General features: G+C 55.2%; 1 protein-coding gene across 5 annotated transcripts; it reads left to right on the top strand.

Moving 5' to 3' along the window:
- Nucleotides 1-218: 218 nt before the first annotated feature.
- OCRL (OCRL inositol polyphosphate-5-phosphatase) lies at nucleotides 219-21,756 on the top strand. Of its 5 annotated transcripts, none has more exons than XM_066333827.1 (24): nucleotides 444-564; nucleotides 658-737; nucleotides 1,194-1,273; nucleotides 2,133-2,171; nucleotides 2,568-2,678; nucleotides 2,752-2,835; nucleotides 3,133-3,253; nucleotides 3,342-3,503; nucleotides 4,384-4,485; nucleotides 4,876-4,990; nucleotides 6,498-6,614; nucleotides 6,757-6,947; nucleotides 8,283-8,394; nucleotides 9,849-9,958; nucleotides 10,886-11,021; nucleotides 12,226-12,336; nucleotides 12,642-12,807; nucleotides 12,999-13,234; nucleotides 16,562-16,585; nucleotides 18,667-18,786; nucleotides 19,020-19,104; nucleotides 19,547-19,674; nucleotides 20,155-20,266; nucleotides 20,368-21,756. In XM_066333827.1, the coding sequence occupies exons 1-24, from the start codon at nucleotides 532-534 to the stop codon at nucleotides 20,490-20,492; spliced, it is 2,700 nt and encodes an 899-aa protein (XP_066189924.1). In that variant the 5' UTR covers nucleotides 444-531; the 3' UTR covers nucleotides 20,493-21,756. The 5 variants fall into 5 exon arrangements, with proteins under 5 accessions (XP_066189926.1, XP_066189927.1, XP_066189924.1 ...); XM_066333828.1 differs by having other exon boundaries at nucleotides 2,571-2,678; XM_066333829.1 differs by lacking the exon at nucleotides 1,194-1,273 and having other exon boundaries at nucleotides 219-564.
- Nucleotides 21,757-23,540: the final 1,784 nt, after the last annotated feature.

Consider the following 23,540-nt stretch of genomic DNA (forward strand, 5'->3'; position numbering starts at 1 on the left):
AGCCTGCCCACAGCCCCCCGCAGCCTCCCGGCCGCCCAGCTCCGTTCCCGCTCACCCCCGGTAGCGCTCCTCTTCCGCCGCCGCCTCTCCGGGCCCAGGGGCGGCCATGGCGGCGGCGCTGCCGCCCTGCGCTTCGAACGCGGCCCTTCCCGTCCTGCCCTGCGCCACATGCAAATCAGCAGCGCTCGCAGCCAATCAACGCCGGGGGCGAGAGCAAAGGGGCGGGGTCGAGCGCCGTCCGCGCCTCCTCCCGGGCTGGGGGGGCGCGGGGACCGGCCCCGGTGCCGCCCGGTGCCGCCCGGTCCCTTTCCCGCCGCGCGGTGGGAAGCAAGGCGCGGGCCATCCGGGGGGAGCTCGGCAGACTCAGAAGTGTCCCCCCGCCACCGTGCGCTCCCGGTTCCTGCCGCGCCATCGGTGCACGTCACGGGCGAGGGCGGTGGGGTCCTCCCGCCAGCAGAGGGCGCGGCGGCGGGCGCCGCTTGTGCTCCGCGCCCGTGCCCCGCCGGAGTCGCCGGGAGACCGAGCGCTGCCATGGAGGCGCGCGCCGCGGGCTGCGGCCTGCTCGTATCCACCGGGCACGGCGGGGCCGGGCGGGGGGGGGGCGGCGGTGGGGCGGGCCGGGCCGGTCACCGGAGCGTTCCTTAACTGCTGGCGCAGAGCGTTGCCGGCGCGGAGGTGCGGGCCGGGCGGCGGGAGCCGTGCGTGCTCGGCCTGGAGCGGCGGGCCGGCCGCTACGGGTGAGTGCCAGCCCGGCGGGGCCCGGCAGACCTCGGGGGGTGCCGCTGCCGCCGAGCTGGGGCGGCACCCGCCGTGCCCGGGCGCTGCTCGGTTCTCCGCCGAGCTGCCGCAGCCGTCCTGACTCTGGGGTCAGGCTTCCCTCTCCCCGCGGGCGGGGACCCCGGGACCGGCGCTCCGGAGGTCCCGTCCCGGCTCCCCGATGCTCAACCGGAGCCGCTGCCCCCGCGGTGTGGGACCTGCCCCATGGCAGGAAGAGTTCCACGGCTCTTACACTCCCCCGGGGATCAGCGTCTTGCGTGGTCTCAGCTTCGTGTCTTTTTCCTCCTCCTGCCCCAGAAGCTTAGGATAAAAATCAAACGTTGTGTCTCTATACCTCTATACACACAGCTCCCGTTTGTGCGTGTGTGAGCAGGGCGTTGCTGCCGGGTCGTTACAAGCCTTCCTTCTGTCTGCAGGGTCGTTATTCGCTCCCAGGAGAAAGAAAACTCTGATCCGGATTATATTCCCATCAATAGCCGCTTTAAATGTGTGCAAGGTACTGACTGCCGGGGGGAAGGTTGAGAATCCCCTGCTGTCCATCTGCAAACCCTAAATTTAGTGGTGTTTCCTGGTGTTACCTGCCTCCTGAGCCACAGTGGGTTGAATCCCTTCCCTGTGAAACGGCAACTCGTATTTTATGGAATCTCCTTGTTCCTCATCCAAGCAGGTTGTCATTCCATATCAGCATGCAGTTGTGAGGAGCTTGGCTGGCTCCAGTGCGTGGTGGGCTTGGCACCACGCTGAGCCAGCACATGCAGAGCCTGGTTTCAGGGTCTGGAATTCGGTGTCTGCTGGTGTCTGTTTTTCAGGCTTCTCTGCTATTGCAAGAGTTGGGAGCTGTTGCCTTTTCCTGCACGTTTACATCTAAACTTCCATAAAGTCTAGCAAGCTCTCAGCATCCCACCTGTTGGATGAGGAAGGGCTTTAGATCTTGTCTTGGAAGAACTTAAATAGCAGCAAGTGGCCCTGGGGTGAAGCCTTGTAAGGATTAAAAGTCCTTTTTCCTGAATTTACTCATTCACTTGTGTGCAGATGTTCTGCCCCTGGTCTTGCTCTGTAGAGAAGCTCTGAAGTTTCTTGTCAAGTTGGTCTTTCCCAAAGTAGCTGCAGTGATGGGGAAAAACTGTCCAGGTGTATGAGAGCTGTGTGCTGGGAATCTCCCTGGGATACTTGTTGGGCGGTGACTGTCCAGGTTCTCTCTGCCAGAACCGTTAGGAATGTACAGATGTAAATTAGAGCTCTTTGTTCCTGTTAGGACTCTTTCATGGCTGGTAGCAGGCAGTGTAATTATGTGAGTCTTCAATTGCTGCAGCATCAAGCGTGAGCTCTACTGATCCTGTTTCTCTCTTTTCTAGAGGCAGAAGAAACACTGCTGATTGATATAGCTACAAACAGTAAGTTTCATAAGGGCAGTGGTGTAGCTAAAGGTCCTGTCAGGGAGCAGCCACTGGTGCTTGTTTTGCCCCAGGCTCTGTGTTTGTCCCCTGCTCAAACAAGGATTGTTTTCCCTCTGATGTTGTCATCTGGCTCTGTCACAGACAAAGTTTGAAATGCAAATGATTGAAATGTTTGCAATTTTTCTTCCTGCTTTTGGAACTCTTCTCTTAGAGCTTTCAGTAAGGAGGATTCCTAAAGCCAGGAGAACGTGCTGGGGATACCCCAAGCAGGGTGGGGGAACCTCCCAAGTGCAGGGACAGTAACTTAGGTGCAGGTTTCCATCGCAGACAGCACCTGAAGCTGCTGGGGGCTCTGTGAGCCAGCCTGGGCTGACTCAGTGAGTGTGTTTGAAGCAGGCTGCAAGGTCCGGATCCAGGGTGACGAGGCGCCGGAGCGGCTCTTTGAGATCCCTGACGAGGAGCGCTGCTTGGGCTTCCTGTCTGAAGTGCAGAGCATACAGGAAGGTGAGTGGAGTTGCCCCCTGTGCGTGTGAAATCCTCTGCCAGCAGTTTCTGACAGGGATGGGTTTTTTCCCAGCACACCTGAAAGCATCTCATCCTGAACCTAAGGACTCAGCCATTTGGCACCAGGTGGAGAAGAGCCTCACGTGTCTATCTCCAGGTACAGTTGGCTTTGCTCCAGGACCTGTGCAGTGCTGGGGTACCCAGAGCAGGAGCTGGATCAAGCCCTGTTAATTCCTTCCCGAGTGCTATTTTCAACCTTGGTTTGTGCATGTTAAGCTCCTTCCTGCCTTGACATGTGGTTAGTGCCCCTTTCTCCCATTTCCAGGGTCACACCATTGATGTATTCCTATTATCATTTGGTTGTTTTGCTCTCTGTGGAGTTACATCTTTTTGTTCTTGATCTGAGCTGTTTCAGATTGGTTCTCAGGTTGTTTTCTTGGATTTTTCATTGCAGGAGCTCTGGGGTTTGAGGATGACTTCAACACTCTGAGCCTAGAAGAGAAAAGGAACATGCAAAACCACCAGTCAGGATCTCGACGGGAGCCCCCGCCTCCTCCTGTCCCTCAGAATAAGCAGTAAGTAAAGCAAGGGATCTGTTCCCTTTTTTACTTTTCTTCCTAGACAGCAGAACTAGTTCTAGTGCTGCTCTTGCCTCTTTCCTAGATCTCAGCGAGAGAGAGAAGGCACATCCAGAGACCAGCCCAAGGTGACCAACACGATGCGCAAGATGTTTTTGCCTAGCACACAGTCGGGGCAGAGAGAGGGGCTCATCAAACATGTGCTGGCCAAGAGGGAGAAGGCCTACATCAACCTGCACAACTTCAGGTGAGAGCTGGGAGGGAAGGACAGAGCTGTGGGATCTCTCCTGTGAGCTTGGATCTCACAGGAGATTGGACCCTGGCAGCTGCTGATGGGTTGCAGCTCAGGTGGCCAATGAGGATGGTAGAGGCCAAAAGTCACCGAGTGTCCGTGGGGCAGCTGCTCCTTTTGTCTTCTTTCTGTGTGTGTCATGTCTCCTGAGCCTTGGTATGGCTGTAGCAGGTGGGCAGGAGTGAAGACAGATGTCCCACCATAGTATCGTGGTCTTGCCCCTCTTGGTGTTGAAAGAGCCAGATGTTTGCTGGTGGAAATGTCTTACTCTGAGAGGAGTGTCACTGGGAGTGAGCCAAGCCTGGGAGAATTTTCGAGGAGCAGCTGAGGGAGCAGGGGAGCCTCAGCCTGGAGAAAAGGAGACTCGGAGACCTTCTGGCTCTCCGCAACTTCCTGACAGGAGTGGGCAGCTGTGGGGGTCAGGCTTATCTCCCAGGGACCAAGGGAGAGTACAAGAGGAAAGGGCCTCAAACTGCACCAGAAAAGGTTCAGGTTGGACACCAGGGGGAATTTTTTCATGGAAGGGGTGGTCAGGCATTTGGAAGGGGCTGCCTAGAGAGATTTAGAGTCCCCATCTCTGGAGGTGTGCATGGAATGCCTGGACATGGCACTCAGTGCTTTGGGCTGGGTGACAAGGTGGGGATTTGGCACAGGTTAGACTCAATGACCCTGGAGGTCATTTCCAGCCTCAGCGATTCTGTGACTTTCAGTTCTCCCATGGCTGTCATTGCTCCATGCAGGGACAGCTCACAGTGTGTGCTTCCAGCCAGAACTCTGCTGTGCTGCTGTGGTTTTCACTGTGTTTGCAAACAGATCAGCTGCTTCTGTGTTGTAGGTTCTTTGTGGGAACGTGGAATGTGAATGGGCAGTCTCCTGACAGCTTCTTGAATCCATGGCTGGTGTGTGACATGGAGCCTCCAGATTTCTACTGCATCGGGTGAGCAGCTGGGGGTCCAGGAGGGCTGGGTCAGGTTTGTGTTCCTGTCATGCTCCAGAGGCTGCACAAAGCTGAGCTGTGTCACACAGGGGCTGTCTGAGGGCAAAAAGCCATCGCATGAGGCAGAGGATCGGGTTGGACAAAGTTGGCATGACACAGTAGATTTTCCTGGAGGCACTGTCCTCTGCCTAAAGTGGTGTTCTCAGGGAGAAGCTTGCTGGGGCGTTTGGGGTAGGATCTCAAAGGCAGTGCAGAGAAATTCCACTGCTTTATTTAGCAAGTGGCCATAAGGAGCTGTTCCTCCAAGGGCTGTTGCTGGAGGTTTCATGTTCCTGTAGGAAGAGGGAGATGTGTAGGAGGGCTGGAGGTGCTAAGCTCTTGGGTTTCCAGGTTCCAGGAACTGGACCTCAGCACGGAGGCTTTTTTCTACCTTGATTCTACAAAGGAGCAGGAGTGGCTGTCTGCTGTGGAGAGGTGTCTGCACCCTAAGGCCAAATACAAGAAAGTGAGTTCTGCTCAGTGTCATGGGGGTTTGTCATGGAGCTGACATGATGGGAAGGAAAAAGGAAAAGGACTTCCCTTTTCCTTCCTGTCCAAGGAGCAAGGCTTGGAGAAATTAAGGGTGATTCTGGGCATGTGTCAAATGTATCAAGTTAAATCTGTTTCTGCACCGCAGTTGTAGGGAAATGTTGTGCTCTGAAGCAGAAATTTATAAAGGAGGAGGTTACAATACCTTTATCAAATAGGAGGTAGGTGTTAGGAAAGCAGCGGGTTCAATTTCTCTACCTATGTTACCTTTTCATCCTGTAGTGTAGAGGCCAGTTGTATTCTGATGTGATAAATTAAATGAGGAAGTTTCCCCTGAAGGAATAGGATGATTTATGAAGTGAAATCATTCAGATGCTGCTGTCTTGAGTCAGAATTGCTGTGGGAGCAGGACTGTTGGCTGGTTTAGACCAAGACATCAGTTTTATCTCTGCTATGACAAACCTTTTTGCTACAGGGACCAGTTCTGAATACCCGAATGGGTTTCCCTTTCCTCCCTAGCCAGTGTGTTTGCTGTCACACCCCATCCTGCTTCCTCTGAGCAGGTGTTACTGGGAATGAAGCAGGGAATAGAGTATCTGGCTGAACTGAGAGCCATCAAGGGCAGCCAGGAGTCATGGCCCAAACTGCAGAGAGGCTCCTGCCTCCTCCCCTCCCTTTGCTTCGCCTGGGTTTTGGGGAATTTCTCCCACCCTAGTGAGGGAGAGCACAGGATATGGCTGCAGGAGGAGGATATGGCTGAAGCTGTAGATAAGGCTTGTGGTCACTTGCAAATTCTGCTCCTGCAGAGCAGACTGGGTGCTGGGCCCTTGCAGCCAAATTCTCTGCTCTCAGCTTCTTTCTTCACTCTACAGACTTTATCCCAACACATGTGAATTTTGCTTTGCATAGAGGTGAGCATGCAGACTGTGCTCCAGCAGGGGAGGCCTTGTCACTGTTCCAGAGTGGTGATACCACTGGTTTGGAGGTGCAGGAAGGTCACAGATTAGGCAAGTGTTGGCTTAGCACACGTCAAAGACCAGCAGCAGACCTAAGGTCCCTTCTGGGAGAGGGCCCATGAGCACAGTGTTCACCTCTGTGGACTGAGCTCTGTGGGAGCAGATACTGCTCAGATCCAGAGAGGCCCTTGGCTTTAGGGAGTGAGTATTTCCTGAGGGTGAGTCAGTCTGTGTAGCTCAGAGATGTCTTTTGCTGCCCTGTGCATCAGGCAGGTCTGCCTCAGGGAAATAAGAACATCTCTGTCCATTCCCCTCTACTGGAGTCTGCAGTGAGCCCAGGTGAGCTCTGACCCCTGCTGCACCTGCAGCCTCAGGACAGCCCCAGCTTTCAGGTTCTATTGTTGCAATTAGGGATTGAGTAGAGAACATGAGGACCAGGGAGAGCCAGAGCACCAGGCAGAGCAGATCAGATCAGAGCTGCATTCCCACTGCCTTTCTGGGAATTCAGGATCCCATTTATTTTTGCAGGTGCAAATGGTCCGCCTGGTTGGGATGATGTTGGTCATATTTGCTAAGAAGGATCATCTGAGCAATATCAGAGAGGTCGTGACAGAGTCTGTGGGCACAGGAGTCATGGGGAAGATGGTGAGTCACCAAGGCCAGCTTGTTGCTTCCCTGTCCCCATGCAAGAGGTGCAGTCTGGTTTGGTTCACCTGTGCCACCCCAGTCCTCTGGCCGTGCCTCACCTGCCAGCTGCTCCAACCCCACTGGTCCTTCCTGTCCCCAGGGCAACAAGGGTGGTGTGGCCATCAGGTTCATGTTCCACAACACCACCTTCTGTGTTGTCAACTCCCACCTGGCTGCCCACGTGGAGGACTTTGAGCGCCGAAACCAGGACTACAAGGACATCTGTGCCCGGATGAGCTTCCTGGTCCCCAGTCCTGACAGCCTGTCTGAGGTCAACATCATGAAGCACGAGTGAGTTGTACCCTTTGGAAGTGGGGTCAGGTAGCCCAAGTCAGGTCAGAACTGCAGCAACTGGAGATTTCATGGAGTTTTCTGGCTTGATGACATAACTGGAAATCCCAAGGGCTGTGCTATGCTGCAGTTCCTGCAGACAAACTAGTTACCACCTTGCTGCAGCGCCTTGTGCACCCTGTCCCCAATGTCCCTCTCCTTGCATTTGTGTATAACTTCCTTTTCAGCAGGTCTAAACAGAGTACAAATGGTTGGTACTTCTGTAATTAATACTTAAACCGTTTAAAACCCAAAAAAGTAGAGTGGATTAGTAAACAAAAAAAAAACTTCAAATATTAGATTATCCTTGATAATCCACTAATGGAAATGTTGAGGTTTGACTGTAAACAGGAAGGGCTTTGCTACTAGCAAGAGGGTTAAATTTTAGTCTTTAAATGAAACCTTTATGGAGTAAAGAGTGAGTCCCACGAGTGTTTCTCTAGCTGCTGATAGCAAGAAGGCTGTAGCCTGTTTGGAAGCCTGGAGAGGAGCAGGGTGCTGGTGAGGTGTGGCTGACAGCTGGGATGGGAGACAATGTCCAGAAGGTTGTAAACTCCAGGGACCTAATTCTGCTCCTGCTAATTCTGCATCAGGCAGTCTTGGCTCAATAAGTGGTGCAGCAGTGGCCTGCTCTGGTTGAAGGAAAGGCAGTGAAAAACCAACAGGTCAGAACAGGGTGTCACATGAGGGATAACCCTGCAGGTACAGATGCCTCACCTGTCTGCTGCCTGACAGGCTGGCTCCACCTAATGAGCTCCACCATTGCCCTCTTCTTAACATGAGAAGAGCCTCAATACTGGCTGGATTTTGTGTGAACGCTGGTTTTGCTTCATTACAGAGTCAGTGCTGTTCTCTGGCTTTTTTCAGCCTGAGACAAATACATTATCTCCTGCTAAACCAAGTCTTCAATCTTTGGGGAATTCCAAAGGAGCTGGACTTAGTCCTGTAGGATGTGCTGTCACTAGAAATTTCTGCTGTTGGACTCAATCTTTAATGTCTCCTTTTTGTGTTCCACATGGCTCAGCTTTAATGTGGTTTAAAAAGGGGAGCTGTTAATTGCTGATCTGCTCCCAGAATTCTTCCCTGTGTGGGTGGTGAGGCCCTGGCACAGGCTGCCCAGAGAAGCTGTGGCTGCTCCCTCCCTGGAATTGTTCAAGGCCAGGCTGGATGGGGCCTGGAGCAACCTGGGATAGTGGAAGTTGTCCCTGCTCATGGCAGGGGGCAGAAACAAGATGAGCTTTAAGCTCGTTTCCAAACCAGACCATTCCATGATTCTGTGTGTATCTTTGTTGGCAGTGTTGTTATCTGGCTGGGAGACCTGAACTACAGGCTGTGTCTGCTGGATGCCAGTGAGGTGAAAAATCTCATCAGCAAGAACGAGCTTCAGAAGCTGCTGACATATGACCAGGTCAGTGAACTCACATTTGCCCCATCCCTGGTGGGTCACCTTGGTTTAGGATGTGCCTCTGCTGGGGAGGAGCTGGCAGATGTGGAGCTGGAGAAGGGGCTGGAGCACAAATCTGATGGGGAGCAGCTGAGGGGGGCTCAGCCCGGAGAAAAGAAGGTCCCCAGGAGAGACCTTCTCACTCTCTACAGCTCCCTGAGAGGAGGGTGCAGTCAGGTGAGGGTTGGTCTCTTCTCCCAGGTAACAACTGGCAGGATAAGAGGAAACAGCCTCAGATTGTGCCAGGAGACATTATGGTTGGATATTAGGGATTTTTTTTTTTTTAATGGAAAGTGCTGTCCTGCCATGGCACAGACTGCCCAGAGCCGTGATGTCTTCATTTCTGGGGTGATTTAACAGACACATAGAGGTGGCACGTGGGGATGTAGGTTAGTTGTGGCCTTAACAGTGCTGGTGGAACAGTTGGACTCAATGGTTTTGGAGGGCTTTTCCAACCTACATAATTCAGTGGCACTCTGCAATAAGGGTCTGGACACAGACAGACAGACACTGGACCCTGACAGAGCTCTGGGTGTGCTGGTTGCAACATCCCTCTAAACAAAACCAGATTGTCTCTACTGGGGTAACTGGGTGACTCAGGCAGTCACAGTGTGTGTCTGTGTGTCAGTGCAGGAGTTCTCTCTTAGGTACAAACTGTAAGCTGAACATAGGCATTTGTAACAGCCACAAAAGCTGCTGTGACCAGTGTTGTGGAAGAGGTATTGATCTGGAGCCCAAATCTGATCAGCCAGTTTTACCTGAATTCTGTGCTGTCTCCTTACCTGCTTGGCACTTCCCTGCAGCACATGAAGCTGGTGGCAGGTACCTTTCAGGTGGAAGGGCTGCACCCAGGAAACGTGAACAGCAGTGGTGCAGTATCACCTCTGACACAGTTTAGCAGTCAGTTTGGTTGATTGTCTCCTGTAGCTCGTTTTTGCTGTACTGCAGAGCTTCATGCAAGAAACAGGTGCAGCTTAGGTCTTGGTGAGGAAAACATGCAGGAGATTTTTCAGTAGAGGAAAGGAGCAAAGGAGGGTGGTGTCACATTATTAGGCAAGTGCAGTCCTGAGGCTCTTGCTAAAGTGGCTGGTGGGGAAAGATTAATGATGGTAATCTTAATCCTGAAAACTGATGAAAGCATTTAGTAATTAATATTTTCCTTAACTCTTGCTTGCTGCTGCCTACGTGGTCTGGTGAGCAGTACCATGCCCATTTGCACTTGGTCTGTTTGGAAAACATTCCACTTGTGTGTTAAAGGTCTGAGAGGCAGTTTGGGGGTGTCTGTGAATCCCACAGAATGACCACAGGCTGTGGTTGCTCTGCCTTTAGATCTGCTCTCTGACATTGCTGTGGCAGGGGAGGGTTTCTTGGGTTTGGTTTGGGTTTTTTCTTTTTAACGTTTTCTTTTTCTGCTTTAGCTGAATATTCAGCGCACTCAGAAGAAAGCATTTGCAGATTTCATAGAGGGAGATATTAAATTCATCCCCACGTATAAATATGACTCTAAAACAGATCGCTGGGACTCCAGGTACATTGGCTGCCACTGGGCTTATTTACCTATGACATAAGGTGCATTTTCTCATGACACTTGATTTCCTGCTTCCTAGAGCTGTGATACCTGTCAGTGTTATGTTTGGCATTCCTTTCTTTCCCACTTTCTGCAATAAGCAGCCCCTGTGTATGCTGACCAGGCACATCCCTTAAACCTCTGTTGCTGATTCCACTGGATGGAGGCAGGTGAAGTGTGAGCTCAGGTGACCCTCACTGGGGGCTTTTTCTATTACCAGGGACAGGCCAACAGGATAAAAAAGAAATTGAAGAGCTAAGGAAACAGGCTTTCTGAGTCACCCTGTCCCCTGACTTGCACACCCACTGGGTGGCTGCACTGATAGCAGCTGTGGTTCTGCTTGGTGCCTCCCACAGACACAGCTAGATCTGCTGCAGGGGCTGCTCCAAAGGGAGAAACTCCCAGGAAAGACTTTCAAACCATGTAGTGTTTGGATTTGACTCGCAGTGTTTATGAATCAGCACAGGAGTTAATCTGAAGAAGGATAACCCAGGATTCAGGCTTCACAACATGACAGTAATCACTGAGTAGACTTTCCATAGTGGAAACAATAAGTGATGGGCTGGATTGTGGGCAGAAAGGTCTGGCAGCACAGGACAGTCCTGCGGCTTGGCTCACAGCACACATGGCTTCAGGCTGTGGAAATGGGCTTGACTGAGGGTTATTTTGTGTCCTGATGCTGGAAGGGATGGGAATTTTATCTGCTGTATTGGGAAGGGGGGAGAGAGCAGCAGAAATAACAGAATTCAAGTTGGGGTAAGTGACAGGAGTTCATCCCATCAGTGCTGTCATGATGTGGGTGGAGGGAACTGCCTTGTTGGGAAGCGGAGCAGCTTGGATGCTCGACAGGATCGTTGGGTTCCCCTGGTGACCTGTTTGTGTTTGTAGTGGGAAGTGCCGCGTGCCAGCGTGGTGTGACCGGATCCTGTGGAGAGGAGGGAACGTCAGTCAGCTGCGCTACAGCAGTCACATGGAGCTCAAGACCAGTGACCACAAGCCCGTCAGCGCCCTGTTCCGCATCGGGGTGGGTTGTGTGGTGGGCAGGAGCCCAGCACTGCCAGGCATTCCAGGATTACCTGGAGGCGCTGCGGGAGTGGCACCTCTGCCGAGGCTCTTGCAAGAGGACAGGTGAACCCAGCTGAGGTGTGCCCGCTGTGGAGGTGCTGCCTCTGGCAGTGCTGGAATGTGGGAGTTCCACTGTTCCCTCCTCCACATGGAGACACAGCAGCAGCCTGGACCTGGCTGTACCTGTGCTGTGTCATCTGGTTCACGCCTGAATTTCTTCAGAGTAGAGGCAGCAAATTTGGGTTTTCTGCTGCAGCAAATGGGGACACTCCGTATCCATCTTTGCTACCTCCTGTCCCTGGGTGGCTCAGGTCACAGAATGGGTCAGGTCACAGAATGGGTCAGGTTGAAAGGGACCACAGTGGGTTGTTTGGTCCCATCTCCCTGCTCCAGCAGGGCCATCCCAGAGCACATGGCACAGGATTGTGTCCAGGCAGTTCTGGACTCTCTCCACTGAGGGGGATTTCACAATCTCTCTGGGGAGTCCATTTCAGTGCTCAGTCACCCACACAGTGAAGAAGTTTTTCCTCATGTTCAGGTGAAACTTCTTGGGAGCAGTTCCTGCTCATTCCTCTGGTGCCATTGCTGGGCCCCACAGAGCAGAGCCTGGGCCCTGCTCTGAGCCCTCCCTGCAGGCAGGGGCAGACAGGGCTGAGAGCCCTTCTTAGCTATGTCTCCTCTTGAGGGGGAACAGCCCCAGCTCCCTCAGCCTTTAGCATCACTGTAGTTTTTGCTGGCTCCACTCCAGGCGTTCCATATCTCCTGTAGTGGGGAGCCCAGAACAGACACAACACTTCATGTGTGCCTCACCTGGGCTGAATAGGATAGCCTGAGTCTGGTTAAAGAAAAGCCTTTCTCCTTTCCATCTGGAGATTCAGGAGGAATGCTGCAGCATGCCAGTGCTGTCTCACAGAGGTTGCCTCCAGTGATCTCCCAGTTGTGTGACCAGTGGCCAGACAGACCCTGGTAACATCTGCAGGGGTGAAATCTGTGTGAAGCTGCAGACGCAGCTTGGGGCTGCACATGTGTGTGAACTCTCTCAGCCTTGCTTCTACAGAAGCCAGTGCTTAGAGAAATAATTCACTTCTGCAGTTTGCTCCTACCAAGAGAGTTCCTGTGAAAACCAGTCAGAAGCTTTGCTGAGTGTTTTTTGCCTCCCACAGGTGAAGGTTGTGGATGAGCAGAAGTATCGGAAGCTCTTTGAAGACATTGTTCGTATAATGGACAGGATGGAGAACGACTTTCTTCCTTCATTGGAGCTGAGCAGGAGAGAGGTGAGGATGAAACTGGGATCACTGTCACTGCCCAAACACAGCAACCTTCAAAGTGCCAGAACTTTTTTCAAAGACTTAGTTTCAATAAACTGGATTATAGGAAATTGAACTCTATCCTTTACCTTACGATCAGGAATTGGGTTAACAAGGAAATGTTGTCTTGGATCCTTGGCAGGACTTCTATGAGGAATTCTGCATTGGGTGGGCTCCTCTCACGCATGGGGGGGCCACTGCAGAGTCTGTGGGGGGCTGGCCGTGGGCCTTACCCTGGCACTAATATCACTTGATTTCTCTTTGCTCTGCAGTTCGAGTTTGAGAACGTGAAGTTCCGTCAGCTGCAGAAACAGAAGTTCCAGATTACCAATAATGGGCAGGTCACCTGTCACTTCTCCTTCATCCCGAAGCTCAATGACAGCCACTACTGCAAGCCATGGCTTCGAGCTGAGCCTTGTGAAGGTTACCTGGAACCAGGTGAGTGTACTGCTGTAGACCCCCCATCCCATCTCCATTCAGTCCTGCCTGTCTTTGCAGTGTCTCACCTTTCTTGCCATCAGTCTTGTCTGTCTTTCCTGCTGTGGCCTTTGTCCCTACGACTGTATGTGTGTCCTTGTCATCCCTTTGGAGAGTGTCCATGTGTTCCTGAGAGCTGCAGTGTGTTGCAGATGAGAGCACGGAGATCTCCCTGGATGTGTACGTCAGCAAGGACTCAGTCACCCTCCTGAACTCCGGTGAGGATAAAATTGAGGACATTCTTGTCCTGCACCTGGACCGAGGGAAGGACTATTTCCTGACCATCAGTGGGACCTACCTGCCCAGCTGCTTTGGCACCTCGCTCGAGGCCCTGTGCCGCATGAAGCGACCCATCCGAGAGGTTCCAGTCACCAAACTCATAGACCTGGTGAGTTCTGAAGCAGCTCTTTTAACCCAGAGAGACCTGATTCCCTTCTGATTGCTCCCAAAAAGCAGGAGCAGTGCCTTCAGCTCAGGTTGTCTGTGCTGGCTCTGAGCTGAGTGACTTCTCAGAGCTTGAGGTGCTCTTTTGTTCTTCCCATCTACCACAGCTGATGGCTTTGGACAGCCTGTTCTTTATCCCTTTTTTCGGAGTAGGCTCTAAATATTGTTTGATGGGACAAAAAAGTGATGCCACCACCTCATGTTGGTGTTACTGGTGCTGGCAGGCTCAGCTGGGTGGCACTACGGTGTCATAAGAGATGTGATTTGTGTTCTCTCATCCAAGCTATATGGGGGAATTTCCTTCTGGATGCATTCCCATTGCTCAGGGGAAGGAGCAAGCAGAAGCAGGAGGACCGAAGGAAAGTCTGTGGTGTGGGTGTGGGATGCTAAAGGACACAGCTCAACAGATGAGCCAGCCTCTCTGGCCATTTCCTCCCACACCAACCACAGTGAGAAATAATGCCTCAGGTGAGAGATAACTCATCTCTGTGGTGCAGCAGACTGTTCCTCCCCTCAGCCTTTGCCAGCCTCCAGCATCAATATTCCTGCTCCCACAGTTCTCTGTGGCATGAGAGAGGGTGCAGTGGTGCCCTAGTCACCTCTTTGGGTCCTCTCAGCTGTTTCTGGGGTTGTCCCATTTTGGGGATGTAGTTCTGATTTCCAGGCTGGTTTCATCCATCTCTCCTCACTCCTCACCTGGCCATGTTCCCGTGAGGTGCAGCAGCTCCTGAGAGCCAGTTTCATGTCCACATTCTTGTTTAGCCAGGAGAGTCCTTTCCTTCTGTCCACCTGAAAGCTCAGCCCCATTGTTTGAGTCTCACCTTTCCTATCTCACAGTCACACCCTTACATGAGGGGTTTTGTCCAGTAAGCTGCTGCTTTTCCACCTTTGTAGATTAGCCAGCTTCCACTCCCATTGCCTCCACATTTTCTTATCCCTTCAGCAGTTGTCCAGTGTCTCTCCCTGCCTCTTCCCATTCCCATCTTTTATTACTTTTCTCACAAGTCCAGTATACAGAGAAGTCAGTTTTATACCAGAATTCTGACATTTGAACACACAATCAGACTAGGCAGTATCCAGGCAGCAAGACAGAGTGTTTGCCTCCTCAGGTCAAGCAACTGATCCAGGCTTCAGGCTCTTCAGATTTCAGAGGATTTGGTTGAAAGTCAGTCTTGTTCTAGAAGTGAGTCTGGAATATTTCACTGGCCTTGGTTGCTTTTCCACCTGCTTTTTCCAGTTCAGCACCAACTTCTTGCTTGATAGAGAGGAATTTGGGCCCAGACTCTTGGCCCTGCCCTCACAGACACACACTGTTGGATTTGTAAGAGTCCACTGAGGCTTCTTCTCCTTTCATGTATAGATTTCCTTTTCCTGTTACTCAGTGAAACATCTAGAAATAAAGGAAGCAAAACGATTAGCAAAGAGCATCTGCTTCAGTGTCTGCAGCAGGGACACACTCTCCAAAAGAACAGCAGGGGCACACAGACACTCTGCAAAGCTCTCCCTATGGATGTGGGAGATATTTTAAGTTTTTTGCTTCTGATTTTGCCTGTGAGCTGAGACCTTGGAGCCGGACCAAGCTGAGCGCTTACTGCCTTGGGTCAGTGGTGCTGGTGCTGCCTGCCCTGCAACCTGGAGCATTTGGGTGCAGTTCCCTGAGTTTTGGTGCTGCTCAGGCTGTGTGAGGCTGGCAGTGTCTGTGCCTTAGAACCTTCTGCACTTGGATGTGCTCATCCTTCAGTGCAGCCCACATTTTCCTCAGCCTGGCTGGACTCTGTCTGGTTTTCAGTGGAGAGTGGTCTGGAGATCAGTCACTGACAGGCTGAGGTAGGTGGGTGCAGGGTAGCACCGTGTAGGTGGGAGTTTGTCTGGGAATGGTTCTCCTGGTTCTCCCAGGAGGGAGACGCTGACATGGTCGCTGTCACTTGTGATTTCAGTATTAGTGCCTCATCCTGTTTTTTCTTGGGATCCTACTTTGGGTTTTAAAAAGCCTCTTGAAGAACCCCTGTCAGGAACAAGTGAGTCTTGTGAGGCAGATCATGCTGAAGGCTCAACATTAGGAAGAAATTGTTCCCTGTAACTGTGGGGAAGCCCTGGCACAGTTTTCCCAGAGCTGTCCCATCCCTGGAAGTGTCCAAGGCCAGGTTGAAAAGGGTTTGGAGCAACCTGGGGTAGTGGAAGATGTCCCTGCCCGTGATAGGGGCGTGGAATGAGATGAGCTTTAAGGTCTCTCCCAGCCCAAAGCACCTGGTGATTTGTGGAGAGGTGGGCAGCCAGCCTCAGCTTGGGCGGTGAGGTGGAGATGACTCACCGTTCTAAAACGTGCAGGTGGCTGTCTGCCCTCCCAAACCTGTGACTGTGTCCCTCCCCCTGTGCCTCAGGAGAGAAACCTGTGCCAGCTCCTGTTTGGAGCAAGCTGTTCCCGGGAAGAGGCCGGTCTGTTGTGGTTCTGTCAGAATTCAGGGAGCCTCCAGAGGGAGCAGGCACTGCTGGGGCCACAAGGGACCCTAAGGAGATGCTGCTCCCTCCTGGTGTCCCTGTGCCATGGGAGCTGCAGCCCCCAGCTCCGCCTGGGGATGCACTGGGGCTGTTTCCACTCTGAAAGGCTGATCTGCCAAGACTCAGTGTGGACAGCCTGCTTCTGTTCTCTCCTGCAGACCCCATGGGCAGTGCCCAGCCAGCCCTGGCTGTACAGGAATGGCTGTTTGGGGATGCTGAGGGCTTGGCACACTGCTCTCAGTGCTGTGCTAATGCTCTTAGGCTGCAGCAGCAGCCGGGTTGGAGCACAAACACTCATTTCCCTGACTGTACCAAAAGCTGCTTAGGGGCCCTGTGAGCTCCACAGCTGCCACACACTCAGAAACACAGATTTAGCCAGGGAACGTTTTATCTCTGGCCTGGTCACAAGAGGAGTTGGCTGAAATAACATAGGGACAGTGATTCTGACTTCTTCCTGGTGGACAGGACTCCCCTGCCCACGACTCACCTGCCCGTGGCTGGGCTTTGGCCACTGAACAATGCTGTCCAGGCCCCTTGGAGGGGCTTCCAGAAATCCGGACAAGGCTGTGCATCATGTGAGCAGGATTGTTGCTAATTGGCAGGCGACACAGGTTTAACTTTGGCCATGTCAGCAAAATGTGTGAAGTACCTGGTGTTCACTGGGTTCTTTTAATGCAAATTAGGCTTCTGCTTAATCACAAGAGTTAATCTAAGAGTACTTTCTCCATCTTAACCACACTTTTTCCTCTCCTCTCTTTCCTGCTGCTCTCAGGAAGAAGACAGCTTCTTAGAAAAGGTAACACAAGCAATTGCTGTGTCGCAGTCTGCTTCTCAGTGGTGTGTTTGTAAAGAATGAGAGCTTTTCCCTTGTTTTCTGTGGCAGAGGGAAGGGAGGGGAGCACAGAGGGGACGTGGCTGCCAGCAAAGCTTCTTAGCACAGCTGTGGGCTGGACGAGAGCACGGAGAAGCACACAGTGACCCCAGAGCCAAGCCCAACTGAGATGTTAAAAGCTCATCAGATTTGCTTTGGGGGAATAAAAAATACTCTCCTGATCCTGACAGCAGTGCTGGATATTCCCAAAAAAGATTGGCAGCCTTTGACATACCTCTGATCATAAGGAGTTCACCACAGCATCCTCTCAGACCTGTGGGAGGAGGGCTGGAATGGGAAACTCAGGTTCCTTCCTTGCATCTGGTTGTGTCCCTTGGAGGTGGAGGTTTCTGTGTCTGCTCAAGCAGTGGAGCTGGGGCTGCTGGCTCTGGTGGCCACAACGCCCGAGCGGGGTCACTGCTTCCCCTGGGACCCGTGCTCAGTGCTGGAGGCAGCAAGGAAAACGTCCTTGGGAGATGCTGGGTGTGTTCATATTCCCCTGCACTGGCTCTGATATTTGTAACGTGTTGGAGCTGCTTCCACACTGGGCTGCCCAATCTGAGTGAGTCGTTCCTCTCTGGGCAGCCAACACAGTGGCAGAGTAAAACAGGAGAGAGGAAGGAATGTTCTCTCCAAGAGGGGCTCGAGCTCGGGTGTTTAACCACATGGAGCTCGCAGACTCCCTCCTGGCAGAGAAGGGAGGAATTCTGATGCTTCCATCTGGCCGTGGGAGGGACGTGGCCGTGCCTCCCTTCCTCCGGCGGCAGGAGAGGGCGCTCGGGGCCCGGCCAGCCTGGTCTTGCTCCTCCTCCTCTTCCTCCTCCTCTCCCCGAGGCGCCTCGAGCCTTCTCTTCCCTCTGTGCCTGGGATCCCCTGCCGCAGCTTTCCCAGTCGTGCCAAGGGCTGCTTCAGAGCTTGGTCCAGTGATGCCCTGGCACAGGATGTAGAAGAGTGTCCTCAGCTCTGGGAGAGGGTCTGCAGCTCTCTCCCTTAGAGGAATTGTGTCATGCTCTTGTCTGACACGCTGCTTCCCGACCTTCCCAGTGCATGTAGCTGAGCAGGGCAGCCATGCAGCCTGACTGCTCACCTACTGCTGCGGTCAGAGCAGGTGCTGTGCAGGGCAGAGCTGTGCTGCCTGGCAAGTGGGGCCACTGCCCGTGCCACCAGGGTTGTGTCAGTTTGGGGTGTCTGTGGGCATAGCAGGGAAGCTGTCCCTGGCTGCTGGCAGTGGCTGTGTGTGCTGCAGGGACAACCATGGCAGTTGTTGCCTCATTTGGAGTGAGGTGCTTTCCGTGTGGCTTGTGGACTCCTGCTGGTGGCGGGTTTGTGCTCCTGCTTGTGCTGGTTCCTGGGTGCTTTGGGAATGCTGGGCATGGCTTCCTTCTTGGAGGTCACAGGAATGTGAGTGATCGTGAAGTGAGAGTAAAATCCAGCCAAGAACATGGATCCGGTTAAAGCTTGGTGTGATGGAGACGTCTGAGCCATGGAGCTCATCAGCTCTTCCACAGGAGTAAGCAGGAGCTGTGACAGTCGTGGTGGGTACTCAGTGAGAGCTGTCCTTGGGAAAATCAGGGAAGAAACCTGAGGGATCAGGACAGTCCCAGAGCCGTGAGAGCCGCTGTTGCTGGAGCACCCTGGAGTCAGGGAAGGTGTGGGGTCACTGGGCAGGGGCTGGGCTCCCCAGCCTGGCAGCTCCCCCAGCACAGGGACTTGCTGGTCCCAGCCTCTGTTGGCTGTGGGCTGGGAGCTGGGCTGGGGCACCGTGGGCAGCCAGAGCCCCTCCTGGGGGCTGAGGCTCTTGGGGAGCCCAGGCAGCTTGTTCCATGGGGCAGCAGGAGGGAGAGGACAGGACCTGTGCAGCAATGGCTGGTGCTGTGAAAGTGAGTCAGGGCTAGAGCACCCCGGGGTCCTGCTCCTTCCACTCTCCCAGTTTTCCCTACCAGGGGCTAAGGCCTGAGACAGGAGGGACTGAGGTTTCCCTGAGCCCTTGTGTGCTTTCTTCCCAGGAGAAATCCATCCTGCAGATGGGCTCCCTGGACAGTGAGGAGGCAAGTGAGGTGCCACTGCAGGTGCCAAAGGAGATCTGGCTCTTGGTGGACCACCTATTCAAGCATGCCCTCCATCAGGTGAGATGGAGGGTGAGGGAGAGGGCCTCTGCCACACTGGAGCTCTCCTGGTGACCCTGTTCCTCACAAGCACCTGGAGATCAGCTCCAGTTTGGTGTTCACGTGGCAAGGCTTTTCCCTGTGCTCGAGGCACTGGTGAGGTGTCCCAGGGTTCCCCATTCACTGCGAGTCACCATGTGCCTCAGCCTTTGTAGGAAAGGTGACTTACTCCATCCCTGTGCTGTTTTTGGCAGGAGGACCTGTTCCAGACCCCAGGCATGCAGGAAGAGTTGGAGCAGATCATTGACTGCCTGGACACCAGCATTCCTGAGACAATCCGTATCCTTCCGTGATGGATCTCTGCTGGGGGGAGTTCCCTCTTGGGAGAGCTTGTCTGTCACCTTTACCTGCCAGGGTTCCTGCCAGGGGTGGGCTCCCCTTGGTCCCCCCACAACCTCTCTGAAAGTTGAATCTGTGATGGCCAAAGCAGCCAGGGGATGTGGAGGCTTTCTGCAGGGCTGTGCCAAGTGCAGGAGCTGGGATACTGAGGAGCAGGGTGTGGAGAAGAGGCTAATGGAGCAGGGGGCTCCTGTGCAGCCACAGGGTGGGAAACAGTGCAGGGTGGATGGATCAGCGTTTCTCATGGGTGGAGGACAGTGAAGGAGAGGGAGGAGGAGAAGAGGTTAGACAGGCAGAGAACTTGTGTGACCTCCAGCAAGATGAGCATCAGGGGGGAGGAGATCTCTCTGCTCAGCATGACCCTTGATTCCCAGCAATCCAGCGGGCAGTAATCACTCCGTGGCGGAAGCTCTCCTCATCTTCCTGGAGGCTCTGCCAGAGCCTGTGATCTGCTACGAGCTGTACCAGCGGTGTCTGGAGGGCTCCCACAGCAGCAGGCTGTGCCGACAGGTCTGAGCCTGTGCTGGCGTGTGGGGCTGCTGCCATGGGCTGTGGCCCTGAGCCTGTCTGGGCCCTGCTCCCTACCCAGGGGCTGGCAGTGCCTCTGGGAGAGTGGGCAGCTCTTCCAGAGAGACCCTGAGCCCCTGCTCAGAGCTACAATTCCTGTCCTTCCATGGAGGGCTGTGCGTGGCTCTTAACAGCTGGTGGGGTAGCAGGCCAGGCCAAGCATGTCCCTGAGGAGAGGGGGAGGTTTCGGGGCGATGAGAGCTGGGATCTGACTGGAAAACAAGCAGGAAGCAGCCCCAGGGCAGTGGGGGCTTTTTCCTGGTGGCACAGCTTTCCTTGAAGCAGTGTCAACCAGGGGCCACAGCCCACAAGTGCCATCAGCACTGGGCTGCAGCTGTGGGTGAGTTGCTGTGGAGCCCAGAATGCCACACACGGCTGCAGCAGCGGGGTCTGGGAGAGCTGCCTGACACCATTCCCTCGCAGGTGATCCTTCAGCTGCCGAGCTGCCACCGCAATGTGTTTCGGTACCTGATGTCCTTCCTGCGGGAGCTGCTCAGGTACTCGGAGGACAACAACATCAGCGCCACCATGATCGGTGAGTGTCGTTCCTCTGCAGCCCTCGCTCCATCCCAGCCTCTTCCGCACCTCCCAAAGTCTTTACTCGTCACCGGTGACTGTCCTTACCTGCCTCCACAGCCGCCCTGTTCTCCAGCCTCCTCCTGCGCCCTCCGCCCAACCTGATGGCCAAGCAGACCCAGCAGGACCGCCAGCGTGCCATCAACTTTCTCTACAGCTTCCTGCTCACTGGGGACGAGGAGTGACCCGTGCCGTGTGCCAAAGCCGGGCCCGCGCTCCGGCCGGGCCCCTCACAGCTCCAGGGGGTAAAGGCTCGCAGCTCTGCAAGTGCCGTGTTTACAGTCGGAAGGGACGCGTTCCCCCTCCTCGCCCAGCCATGCCCCACGCTGCAGAGGACCTGCACGCTCACTGCACTGCCATCCGCCTCTGGAGCCTCCGGCTTCCCCGCGGGAGCCAGGTGGAGCTGTCCGTACCCGAGCACTGTGCCAGCACCCGTTGTCCCATGGCAGTGTCACCGTTTCCCCAGGTCACGTTTCTCTCTGTGCCGCCCCCGTCTCCCAAGAGCTGCTGTGGAAAAGGGTGGAGATGGCTGGTGCTCTCGGAGGCCGTGGCACGCCGCATCCCTCCAGTGCCAGGTACATGTGCATACACCACTCCAGACTGCTGTGGAGCGTGTGCCACCCTCTGCCACACAGCCCTGCCAGCCCTGATGCCATCACTGTGCTATGGACCGTGCTGACCCAGGAAGGTCGTTTGGACATTCAGCCTCTCCCCTTTGACAGGGCCTTTCCCCTCTCCCCTCCTTCCCAGGACACAGGGCCTTGGCACACAGGTCTGTCCTGCACCTCCCATTCTGCCCTCACTTTCCCTGCCCTGCCCCAGCTTCCCCCGAAGACAGGAATGGTGGGTGACCAGTGGCCAGGGTCAGAGCCACGAGCTGCCCTCTGCTCCTCCTGTGCCATCCTGTGTGCCTTGAGCAGCATGGGACCACTGTCCCTCCAGCCCAGCTTACGGTGTGGGGGTAGGACAGGCTGGGTGACCATGTGCCACTAGATGGAGTCCATTCTCTCCTTCCTGGGCTGCTAGCAGAGGGTGGAGGTTTGGAGGAGTGAAAGGAGACAGAAGTGCTCCTCGAGGGGCCAGAGGAGCAGCTGGGTTGCTGTGCAGGGGGCTGCAGTGCAAGGGTCACACAGAGCAGGCTGAGGGGACAGCCCTGGGGCTGGTCACTGAAGGTACAAGAGTGACAAGAGTCCCACTGAAACACTACGAGCTCTGTGGGGCCACGTGGCCTCAGGTGAGCGAGGCCAAAGCCAAGGGGAGGGGGTTGTGGTCACAGAGCCCCTGCCAGTGCCTGGGCTTAGCCCAGGGTGTCGTGTGGCCTTGTGGTCCCCATGCACGGGCTGAGCTGCCACAGGCTCCCTCCCTTCTGCCTTTTTCTTTTCCTTAAAATTTTTAAATTACATAATTTATTGGGAAACTGTTCGTTCCAAATAAACCTCCGTTGTGCAAGGCCTGGGGGGCTGCATGGGGTGCGCCTGCCCTCGCTCCCGCAGCTCTGCACTGTTGTGGAGTCCTGCCTGGAGCTCCAGGTTTGCTCCGGGGGCAGCTGAGGGCTGGGCTCTCCCCCCGCCAGCCATGCAGCGTGCTGGGCACAGCTGGGGACAGTGGCACAGGGTCCTGTGCCGCTGGTTCCTGCTGATTGAGCTGCTGGGTGCCCCCCGATGTGCTGACACTGCAGTCCAGTGGTGGCACATGTCACTCCGGCATGGAGATGGCACTGGGTCTGGCCAGGCGCTGGTGCCTGTGTGCGGCACACGGCTTTGGCAGCCCTGGGCAGGGATGCCTGTGGTGCCAAGGCCCTGCTGGGCTGGCAGGGGGAGAGGTGGTGGAGAAAGCCTGTGTGTCCTGCCGCAGGAAAAGGCGGCCAGTGTCATCTCCATCTGCTTCCTGCCGGCTCCTCGGGAGCAGGGCTGTGCCTGGGCAGCTGCTGCCGTGCTGTCACCGAGGTGACCAGCACAAGGTACCGGCATTGTTCCTGCAGCCGCCGCATTCCTGCCCCTGCCAGCGGAAATGCCGGAGCAAGTGCAAAGGCATGATGCTCCTTGGGGATGGAACAAAGCCTGGGCCTGCCCATCCTCCTCCTCAGGAGGCTTCAGGGCACTTGTGGGAGACCCTGAAGGCTTTTTGGGGTGCAGTTCCGGGGGGCTCTTTCATGCATCAGCCCACCATGAACGTGGGCACTGAGGGATGCTGGTGATGCTCAGGTGGTGGGGCTGGAGGAGCTGGTGGTGTCCCACAGCCACACTGAACGTGCCTAGCCAGCCCTACGTGAGCAGTGAGCTGTCCCTGTTCCCCCGGGGAGAGCCAGAGATCCCCAGGGACCGCAGGGCTCTTGCTCAGCCCTCTCCGAGTGCCGCTGGCATCCCTCTTTCCCTGCTCAGACCCCCTCCGTGCCCTGCCAGAACACACCCTGCTTGCACAGCCAGGGACAGGACTGCCCTGTGCCCCTGTGCCCACATCCCAGCAGTGCCCCTGTGCCCACTGCCCACTCTGCCCAGCTCCTGCTGCAGTGGAGGAGCCCTGGCACTGCCGTGGCACACGGCACGGGGAGCAGGGCTGAGCTCAGCAGCTCGCACCTGCCTGCGGGCAGCTGGCCAGGCCAGGAAGAGCCAGAGATTCCTTAGGTCTCCCGGCCCAGAAGCCCTTTCCTCCTTCCAGGCTGGCCACAGCCCAACCAGGAGGTCCTCCCTGGCCTCGTCCTTGCCGGCTGGCGCAGGAGGGCTGGGGTCAGGGCTCAGCTGTGCAGCCGCTGGCCACAGCCCAAGCTCCTGGAGCTGGGCGATGCCTGCGGGACGTGGGACATCGCTGCCTTGCTGGCACGGCCACAGCAGTCTATCCAGGGGTCTTCTGGGCCCCCCACTGCCAGTCCTGCCCATGTCCTCCTCACCGAATCTCTGGTGCCTGCTGCTGCGGCTCGGGAGGCAGAGCAGGGCAGCGAAGGGTGGTTCGAAGTGCAGGGGTAGAGCCCTCCCGGCTCAAGTGAGCAGCAGCAGCGCTGTAGGCTGGCAGTGGAGGACCCATAACCCCCAGCACCCCAGAGCTGGAGCTGGGGGCAGCTGCAGGAGACTGTGCCTGGGGTCCCGTGTCCGGCCCCACTCCAGCTCTGGAGGCTGCTGGCTCTGGAAAACTGGGCACGAGGGCCAGGACGTGAGCGGGCAGCCCCTGCCCACCCGGATGACGGGGGTGCCGGCAGTGTTCTGTCGGGTGTCCCCGAAGCCGGCTGGGGTGGCAGG

This window comes from Sylvia atricapilla, chromosome 21, assembly GCF_009819655.1.
Source record: "Sylvia atricapilla isolate bSylAtr1 chromosome 21, bSylAtr1.pri, whole genome shotgun sequence".
Lineage (NCBI taxonomy): Eukaryota > Metazoa > Chordata > Aves > Passeriformes > Sylviidae > Sylvia > Sylvia atricapilla.

Coding starts and splice junctions, on each gene's coding strand:
- OCRL (XM_066333827.1), top strand. CDS start 532: ATGGAGGCGCGCGCCGCGGGCTGCGGCCTGCTC. Junction 738..1,193: donor CGGCGGGCCGGCCGCTACGG/GTGAGTGCCAGC, acceptor TTCTGTCTGCAG/GGTCGTTATTCGCTCCCAGG. Junction 20,267..20,367: donor CATCAGCGCCACCATGATCG/GTGAGTGTCGTT, acceptor CTGCCTCCACAG/CCGCCCTGTTCTCCAGCCTC.